Genomic DNA, 10407 nt, shown 5'->3' on the forward strand with positions numbered 1-10407 from the left:
GTGATGATGCAAAAAATATTTAGTAGTGAAGGTGTGAAACATATTGAAATTATTCTACGAAAAAAATGCAGTAATGTGAATGTATTGGATGATCCAATTCGAGTGAAACAATGTACACCCACTGGTATCATAGAAGATGCGAATATGCGTTCTTCATAAATGATCAAAAATGTGTGATAACTAGAGCTTAAGGGGCAGACGTTCTGTGTTGTCATAGTACAACGCTTTCACCGATAAAGTTTGTCTTTGTTTTGTGTTAAAACGACTATGATTTTTTTAAATATTTTATTAACATATACATTGAGTATGTATCAAAAGTATAAATGTCTTATGCTAACACTCCTTCAAGACTCATTCGGCCAAACCGTCTGTTCTATCCAATCGATGTACGAGTTTATTTTGGTGTAAACGCCGGGATTTGTGCCGCAGCCTTTCCCGAAGGACGTTAGACCGATAAGGTAGTGGATGCATCTGTTTGTTTTTGAATAAACTTGCAAAGGACCGCCGGAATCCCCCTGCAAATCATCACGTAACATCGAGTGTCATCAAGAAAAGATACTATGATAATGTTTGATTAGTTTATTTCATTCATATTCGTTAGTAAGTGATCAGGTCCATAGCCGATTTTCGTCTATCTCTGGCCACACGTGCCACACTATCCAATCGATATAGCTGCTGACTCGAGAGAAGACGCCCGAAGATAAGGGCTTCCCGCAACCGATCCCGAAAGAGGTGACACCGATTATATAATGTATGCAATCGTTATTTACGTCGGACACTTGCAAAGGCCCGCCACTATCACCCTAAATTGAGATGAATCATGCAAAACGAGGTAAAGATGGATGTTAAGAAAGCGATTGAAAAATGTGTACGTGTTAATGATTTGAAGATAATAACAAGAGGTAAATCAAATAGTGAAGATCATTTAGTATATTACAATTTAATAGATGTGACATCCGGCTTCGTTAGTAAACCTAAGAATTGTATCTCAAAAATTTGTACTGTGCGATTCAGTGCTGATCAAAAGGCGAGGATGAACTGGTCGTCTCAAGTGGCCGGGGTGGACTTGAGTTAAGCTGCGAGTTTTCGTTCAACGATTGACTCTAAATACCGATCCCTGAATGAATCTGCTTGACTCCTCTCTAACTATACATATAAGGGATCGCGTTTCTGTTTAGCCACTTAAAGCTTAGATTTATTTTAGATTCGGCTAACCATTCACAACACGAAGACAATGATACTTAATAAGTGTTTTATGCAATACTTTTAGTTTGGTTTCGCGAAATATTTTTATAATATTTTCTTGTATGAAAATGACAGTGTTCAGTGAATAATAAATAGTATTACTGGTGTTACTTCACATCAGGCAGGCAAGCAGTTGGGTATAATTAATTGTATATAGGAAAAAAATATGTAATTATCGCGCTCTTTCTATTTTATATCGGTCTAAGGGCCGCAAGGACTGCAAGCCCTTTGGAACTAAGTTTCAAAATATGTTTATTAAATTTATGTTTGAATCCAGGTATTTAACGCTTGTTTTCCATTTTACGTTACTACCCTTTCAAATTAAGAGAGGTAGTGGCTTTATTTCGGATAATTTTAATTTTCACTTTCAAAACATTTATTTTAGATTTCAAATGATGTTTGTAATTCATTCGCGATTGGTTTAAGACCGCAAGCACGCAATAGTTGTATCATCAGCGTACCTAGATAAACGCGTATTTCTTTATTTTTTGGATAACGTTTGTATACAAGATGTAAAGAAACGGTCCGAGCAAACTTCCCTGAGGCGTTCCAGCTGGAATTATACGCGGTATCGAATACTCATTATATAGTGAAACAACATAGCTTCTTTAGCGTATTAGCGTATTAAGCATAGTTGACGCCTTGGTTGACCATAAGATTCGCGAACGCTGCTTTACTGTGGGACGAAAAGGCAACAAAAACTGACATTCAGACTGGGGAAGTCGGTCGCCACTGAATGAATGGGGCGGTATGTGGGCTGAACAATCTAAAGTCGGAAACTGAAGTTTAGAAATCCGTGACATCTGATTTTATATCATAGTTTTAATTACAAGATGTTACAGTGCAGCTAACCATCGACTCTGGATTATCAGTATAGAAATGTTAATGGATACAATGTAATTAGGACCAAAATGAAGCCGAAGCCGGATATGGAAAGTTTTCTACTTATATATAATACATATATTTGATTTACCCTCTCGCTGATAGTAAATACCTGACAAGTGTCTTTCTCTTCCCTAAAGTTTCCAGCGCATAGCTGTTCGTTGATAATGCCCCTATCCAACTTTCGATTCTCGTTGTAGAATCTACTGCATGTTGCTTTATCAATTATGTTCAAAGATACACTCTGCAATATGTCAGACGACAATCCCACTGAAATCATAAAATATTTTAATTATATCCGTCATATTGGTATGAGGCATTATTAAAAAAATAAATCAATAGCAATTATTTATATTTTCCATTGTATATACTTTGACTTCCTGGTAGTTATTGTTAAAGGAACTAAAATAAGTACATGTTAATTGATATAAATGTCAATTTGGGATTTTTAAATATAATTTTTAACTAATGCATGCAATAATTTTCGCACCAATTTAATATGTTTCATGCTAATTCTTAATTAATTTAAATTTAATGTTAATATTTTCTTTGTATCTAATAAATTCTTAAATGTATAAAACACGACGCCAAAAATATATACGTATGTATATATTTATAAAAAAATCATTTTATTAAGATCGTATGTAACGCAAAGAGTGATCTGAGATTTTCTAATAAAAATACGATTCTCATGCCATCGAGTCCTTCACTAAAAAATATACACATATTATATGACATATGCATAAAAGTATAGGAAAACTTTCTTCACTTACAATGTTTAGTTGCACCCCAACCAATCGCAGTAGCAACTTTATCAGTGATGGTCGGTTTTGTCCAAAGGCACGCTGGTCGAATAAATTTACTTTGTCTATAAACAAATAAAAAAATGTACATTAAAATTTAAAATTATTTTATACTCATAAACATATTTAGATTCAATATCAGACATGTCAATTTTTAATATATTTTTTTTTAAATATTTATAAATTAGAGAAAATATGCATCCAAAAGACTAGTCTTTTATTTTTACATTTTTAAATTTATCTAAATATCACCATTAAAAAAACGTACGTACGTCGAACTTTATCAAAAAATTAAGAATCTAAAAAATCCGCTGCTTCACTATGACAATTTACCGTCTTACTCCACAGCAACGACGATGAATTGTATTATTCACATCTAGCTTTTGTCATATGTTTTTTATGTTCCTATTCCATCAAATTACTACATGGAATAAACTAATAAAAAAGCAGGTTAAACATATGATAAAGTTTGAAATAAATCCATCTGAGGATAAGGAAAGTACCTTGAAATAATATAAATATTATATCGAAATATTTACTTTCGGAATGACCTTCGTATTATAATTATATAAAAGTGGTTTTCCCATCACGACATAATAGTTACTTTGCAAATTTGAGATTTAAAGACACGTCAATAAAGTATTACATGTTCACGATTGAATTCTGTAGTTTGATCAATGCTATATCGTGATAATTGCTAGGAGGTGCATATTGTGGATGCGTGATGATTCTCTCTACTGGAATGTCATATGGATTTGCTCCGTCGTTTCTAGATGCTATATTGTGTTCGCCGAGACGAACCATGCTCGGAGAAGAACTGAAATTATAAACAAAAATAGATATTTATGGTTAAACTAAAAAGACTGGTATTTCCAAAACTCAGAGATTAACTCGAATCATCATTTGAAGTAGTGAGAATATTTGCTCACTAATTGAGATGATAATATCAATTTAGGAGAAGAAATATACGTACTTTGCTACCTCTGAATTTCTTAGATATGTACAATGGGCTGCTGTCAAAACAAAGCGGTCGCTTATCAGGGTTCCTCCACAGTTCCATGAGTACTCATCGCTATTTATTTTCTCCCACCCAATTGCCGCCTGAAAACAACTTACAATTAGTACTGTATTGGCAACACTGCCAAACGGTTAATTTGAGTAGCTCTGTTGCAATTTTGATAATATTGATAAAGAGAAAAAATATTAAAAAAAAATTAAATCTATTTTTATGTGGTGTAAGGCGGTAACTATAACAATACTGACTATATATAGCAGTGTAAAGTTGTGGCGTCCAGTGGAAATTTTGAACCACTGCGCATAAAGAATAACAGAGTAATGACTGATTGTAGATGTTTACCAGAAGCAATAGAAAATATATTTTTAGGCTAAAGTAAATTAATTTTTCTTTTATACTACTTAACTAATAGTAAAAAGTTTGTAAGATTAAATAATTCTGCATTAATTCAAACAAAGCTCGATTTACAAACAGTATTGGAATTAACAAGTATGCAGAAGAATCGTGTATTGAATTTATATTTTATACTATACCAACTCACTTTTATATGCGGAGTAATCCAAGGTTTTTGAAGATATGTTATAAAGAATAAGATATGAGACCTAATATTGAAAAATTAGGAATGAAATGTGTGCCATATTTGCGTTTGTATCAATCTATTTGAATCATTAAAAAAATGCGCTGATTTTATTCATCGGTTTAAATGACTGCAGTAACATTGGTTTATTATGTGATATATGCTACAGTGAATGTATGTATATTCTTAATGAAATTATGTTTTCACTAGTAGAAATATAATTTCATTAACTAAGGCAGTGGAAATTATCAAACGATTGATTTATAATTAAATAGTCAATATCAGTGAAACTATATTGTTGATTTGTTATCTGTACGTTTGGAACATTTTAACCTTAACAGGTAATATGTTACCATACAGTCGTTGAAACACAATTTGACCCAAACCTAACCTAAACGAATCTAATATAACTATAATAATTAATTTGTTTCGGTTAGGTTTGGATGTGAACAGTAAGTGAACGTTTGCATCAGTTTAACTATATTTTTGCTATTGTAGAAAAAATATATTCATATCTACTGGTGAAAATGTATTTGGATATGATTTTACTAAAACGCCAGTGAAAATATAACTTCACTGGTAATACACGTTTACTCTAACATATAAAGTGTATATTTGATAACACAAACAAATCAAATAGAAACAAATAAATTCTCCTCATTCTCATTTTGTCAGCAAAAAAAAAAAGATTGTGGTGTTGCTCATTGGTCAATTTTTAGTTGAAACATAGACCTTATACAAAATTTGAAAAAAAATGTTTTTTTTAGAGACTTTAAGAATAGCATTTTTCAGATATTATTTCAGAAAGATTATATTTCCAAATAAATTAAATCCATCAATTCCTTCTTCATCGGTCGCAAACTTTTCAAATAACCCTCGTATATTAATACGACTTTTCTGATCACAATTATTGAATTAAGACGTCATCCTAATTTAATGTTAACTGGTTTTCGGAATTCTTTGAATATTTGAATAGCCTATAAATATATCTTTTAACATGTGTATATAAATTCTAAAAAGAATCTATTGGTTTAATAAGAATAAATATTACGAATATAACTAACCAAAGTATATAAAATAATATTACCATATGAGGAAATTCCCCCAATTTAGCATCGTGACCTCCAACGATCAACTCCGTGCTACCAAATTCGCATTTTTCCGTTTGAAAAGATATAGGTACAGCATCAGGCAACAGAGGAAGAGCTACAACAGTTTCTGATACTTGAGAGCTATATTCATCGCATTCTAAAAATAAAAATCAGAAAATTATAAAATAGAAAAATGTTATCCCAAAATCATCACGTGTATACTGAATGCCGCTGTAGCTTATAGTATGCTCATAATTTCGCGCAAATCGCTCACAATCTCACACTCTCATGTCAAATATATTAATGTTTCTGTCTTATCTGACAAATTTAATAGAAATAAATAAGAGCTGTCCACTCTCAATCTCAGGCTGTTCAGTATAAATTACTTTTAATTTTTAATTAAACGCTTTTTTTATCGATTCGCTGTATAAATAATTAGGCATATCTTGCTTTACTTTTTTCGCTGATCCTTTTCCCCCTCGATGGTTTCGGCGCAGGTTGCCTATTTTGTTGATTTTGAGGCGCGACTTCGACGCAGCATACTATAGGCGTATTTCCTATAATTAAAAAATATATATAATGTATGTAAAAATGTAATCTTTATAAATTTACAAATTACCTGAAAATCCACATCTCGTTGGTCTGATCCTGTACTGGTCATATTGTTGCATAGCATATCTGCATTGATAAATTGATCTACATACCCCCGACTCTCCGGTATTACTTATGGTGCAGTATTCTCCAACTGTAATAAAATTAGAGAACAATTAATCAGTGTACATAGACATTTGCAAAGTTTACTATCTTATTTACTACAATTATTGCCCTTTGTGTTTTTCCCCATATTTACATGAATAAATGTAGAGCAAGTAAAAATCTGTAAAGTGTACGTAATATTAGAGCTGGCCGAAGAAGAGCAAAGAAGTATATTTTTTTCGTGATTTATTAAAGAAAAATGGAATGTTTATATACTGTGAATTTTTTAATAAAAAAGCATATTTATTTATTGTTAATCTTTCGTTGAAAATGAAAGGCGTTAGCCCAGTGCCTTTTAACTGGTTAAACACAATCAACAACTACGTAGTATAAAATGTATATAGAAATATAAATTAATGAAAAATATTAATATACTTAAAAAAAGAGTAAAGTGACGTGTATAAAAATTGATTTTAGGCGTCACATATTTTCAATGTATTTAGTAAACAACGTAATTAAATGGAATAATTATAAATCAAAGATAAGATATTGTAATTAAACACTGAATTAAGGTTTTCCTTATAAAGTGTTGTTTTTTTGATATCGTAAATTTAATTTTATATTTTTTGTTTAAGATTGTTTTATGATTGCTTATCTAATTTAATAATGAATTCTTCTAATCCTCAACACATTATGTATATATTTAATTTTCATAGTTATAACACACCTAAGTAGTTAATTTGCAATTCGATTATTTATATTCAGTCAAATGACGAATTAATGAAAATTATTGTCGTGTAGCAAAATTTTATTTATAGATAATAATTATTTAAAACTGTTGTTACGTTACTGTCGGCCATTTTGTTTTATATTTGAATGCTTATTTTTCATTGGTCGAACAACAGAACGCATTACCGGTGGCTTGAAAATCAATCGGAGCAAATTAAATTTTTATTTTTATTATTAAAATTGAATATATTTCCTTTGTTTATTTGTATTAATATACACCGTTCATACAAATCTATACGATTTACAGAGTAGAATATTGAGCATATAATTTTTCATGACAGCGACGGCTTAGAACAATTATATATAAGATCACCGGTACACATTGAGCACCTAAAGGCACCATAAACCTTTAAGCCTAATAACATGGTTATTAAGTATAATTTAAATCTGTTCACTTGAATTTATTGAACCATAATATTTTTAAAAATATAGCATGAACGGGTGCTCCCCACATATTAACAAATCTCGAATATCAGCCGCGGTGAAAGGGTTGAAATGGTACATTGGCGAGAAACAGAAAATGTTCACCGTTCACAAGATTTGATTTTCACATCTAATGTAAATGTATTTTTTATGTGTATAGATATATACCGTATTTAATAACATTGTATTGTAAATTTAAAACAAAAAATAAATAAAGCTATAAATATTGCAACCTTTTAGTAACTTTTGCCCCATCATCATTTACATAAAATAAACCCATAGTTTCAATCATAAAAGTAAATTTAAATTCTTTATTCCCTACTATATTTCTTATTCTGTGACTGGCATTGTTTTAATTTTTTCATATAATAATAATAATTTTTTCATATAAAAATAATCATAAATTTTATTTATACTTAATATAAACAAGAATCTTTGATCCGTAAGCATTTATTCACATAATGAATTTTCGTTTGGGAACCTCGAAAGTTTTATAAGCAGTGAATAACAGCATCATTATTATTCAACTCTCGACTCTTCTTGTTAAGTCGGAGCGTGCTAAAAATTCCTGATATTATATAAATTCACTTCTTAAGTACAAATATAAATATATACAATATATGTATATATGGAATTTAAATATATTTAGGGAAATCTTTTGCGATCTGAGGAATATATTCAGAATTGGTTCCTATTCGTAAAACTATTATATGCCATCATTGTTAAGCTTATTTTTGAAAGGCTCTACTTATATTCTGTTCTATTCACTATCATAGTTTAGCAGATCATATCAATTATGAATAGTTCAGCATTAAATAACTCTTCATATGTAAAAATTCCGTCCGGTCTAGGCCGCAAGAATGTAGATTACTGTATAAATGTGTTAAAAAAGTTTTTTATTTTTATTTTTATATCTAATATTATAAAACATTTCTTAACTTTTTCTCAAAGGTTCTTTTAGCAAAGTTACAATTTTTTATGTATATTTTTTTAATTTTTAAATCCTTTCAACTTCTAATTTTAAGCGTATTTTTAGTCATTTCTCTAATTTATTTTTATTAGAGTCATGATTTTTTAGTTTTTTTTAAATAAGCACCATTTGAAACAAGACAGCAGATTAGGTTAAATAACCAATTTAGTCGAGATAAAAGCTATTTTAAAAATACGTTTAATGTCGATTTATCAGGGAATTATTTTAAGAGATATGTGCATTAAAATAAATACTTTGTTCCATAACACGAATTGTTTGTGCATTAATGTAAGCTAAATCTTTGGACTTTTTTTTCGGAAAAGGATTCGCTGCAGAGAAGTATTCATGGGGTATTCATAGTTCTAACCAATGCTCGCACTTAATCGGTCAAACAAACGATTCGTTTTATGGAACAATTATTTTAGAAGCGTGCGGAAGGATACATACTTACAAAATGGGTATTTATGTTCATTAAGGTATTATGGCTGACTACCCCTAAGAATATCAATGGTAAGAATCTAAATAATTAAAATTTTGGTGAAATAAATCTACACGTAATTGGTCGAAGCTGCTGAAGATAAAACAAATAAAAAGCCTACCTAATCCAGTCTTGGATTTGCACCCTATTTATCATTACAATCTTAAATTACATATGTAAATTAGATCTCTGCGGTACTTCATAACAAGCATTTAGTTAATTTAGTTAATATAAGGCCGTCCGAGAAACAGAATAAAGAATAACTTCATAAATGCTTTTTAAAATTCGGGCTAGATCGATCAGGATTTTAGAATCGCCGGACTTGGTTAAAAGTGACCGTGGACCAGAACTAACTAAATCGTGTTGTTGGTCCACTAGAGACTGCCGACAGTGATGATGGAATTTTTATTTTATCAATAACAGTTTCACCGCAGACTACATTTATTTGGTCATACGGCATTAGCTTTGCTAATTTTTACTTTGTTGACAATGAGATTATGAGAATTGGGCATTTAATACTAACAAAACACCAGCCGCATGGAAGCAACATATACATATTTAATAAGCAAGCTCAATTACAACTCAAAAACAAATTAAAAATAAATGAAACTTACCTTCATCTTGAAGAACTACGGTGTGCGACGATAAGACGTAAATTATTAAAAATATGAGCGTGTTTATAAGTCTACTATTTATAACAAACATTTTTATGGCTGTATTCTTCACTTTTATCTAAAAATTTATCATTAAAACAAATATATTATTTATCATTTATATAGGAAATAACAAACTGTTTTATTTTGTCAATATATTTTTTCGCACTTTCTGAAAACGTTCTGAGAAAATTTCACCAAACATTCATGCAAATATTGAGAAAACAAGCAAGATACACACAAAACTGGTTTATACTAAGGTTAAACTTGCTTTGTATTCAAATTATTGATGTGCCAGTGTATCTCAAAGATTAGCGTTCAATAATTACCTACATATGAACAACAATGACGATACAAAATATTCCCACAATTAACGAACGCACTACAAAAATCCCTCTAAAGTAACTAATTAGTTGTTCAGTGCATTACTTGCATTACTAATAGTATACATTTAAGAAAGTATTTAGCGATTATTATAAATTGTATATTTTTTTAACATCTTAAAAATTTAATCTTAATATATTTATCAATGTTTGGTAAAAGTATTTTGTAATGCATAAATTGTGAATTGACTAATTAAAACTGAATGACTATTTTTTCACTGATAAAATCACCTTAATATTATACCGATTTTTTAACACTGCAAATTAAATAACACTATTTGTAAATCCTCTCAAAATCATCACGGATCACCAAAGTGCCGACTTCGCTGGTCACCAGCTGACTGACCACATCTGAGCAACAATATCGCGTTGAGGTATAAACGAGTACTGCTTTATCAACAG

General features: G+C 30.2%; 1 protein-coding gene across 2 annotated transcripts; it reads right to left on the minus strand.

Annotated features, from left to right (window-relative positions):
* Positions 1–275: 275 nt before the first annotated feature.
* Positions 276–10387, minus strand: LOC148230009 (serine protease snk-like). 2 transcript variants are annotated; one of them, XM_088196548.1, is made up of 10 exons: positions 10237–10387; positions 9584–9701; positions 6233–6358; positions 6069–6170; positions 5610–5770; positions 3904–4031; positions 3577–3747; positions 2901–2995; positions 2240–2397; positions 276–515 (listed from the first exon to the last, which is right to left on the minus strand). In XM_088196548.1, exons 2-10 carry the CDS (start codon positions 9672–9674, stop codon positions 345–347), a joined length of 1203 nt encoding a protein of 400 aa, XP_088052674.1. In that variant the 5' UTR covers positions 9675–9701; positions 10237–10387; the 3' UTR covers positions 276–344. The 2 variants fall into 2 exon arrangements, with proteins under 2 accessions (XP_088052674.1, XP_088052675.1); XM_088196549.1 differs by having other exon boundaries at positions 10250–10349.
* Between the last annotated feature and the right edge of the window lie 20 nt (positions 10388–10407).

Source organism: Plectrocnemia conspersa, unplaced genomic scaffold (genome assembly GCF_051122295.1).
Source record: "Plectrocnemia conspersa isolate PC_06_02 unplaced genomic scaffold, ASM5112229v1 ptg000011l, whole genome shotgun sequence".
NCBI lineage: Eukaryota > Metazoa > Arthropoda > Insecta > Trichoptera > Polycentropodidae > Plectrocnemia > Plectrocnemia conspersa.

Excerpts from the sequence above, each read along its gene's own strand:
- LOC148230009 (XM_088196548.1), bottom strand. The coding sequence starts at position 9,674 with ATGTTTGTTATAAATAGTAGACTTATAAACACGCTCATATTTTTAATA. Across the intron at positions 5,771-6,068 it reads GAAAAGGATCAGCGAAAAAA|AATGCGATGAATATAGCTCT; the intron begins GTAAAGCAAGAT and ends TTTTATTTTTAG. Across the intron at positions 2,398-2,900 it reads TTGGGGTGCAACTAAACATT|TGGGATTGTCGTCTGACATA; the intron begins GTAAGTGAAGAA and ends TTATGATTTCAG.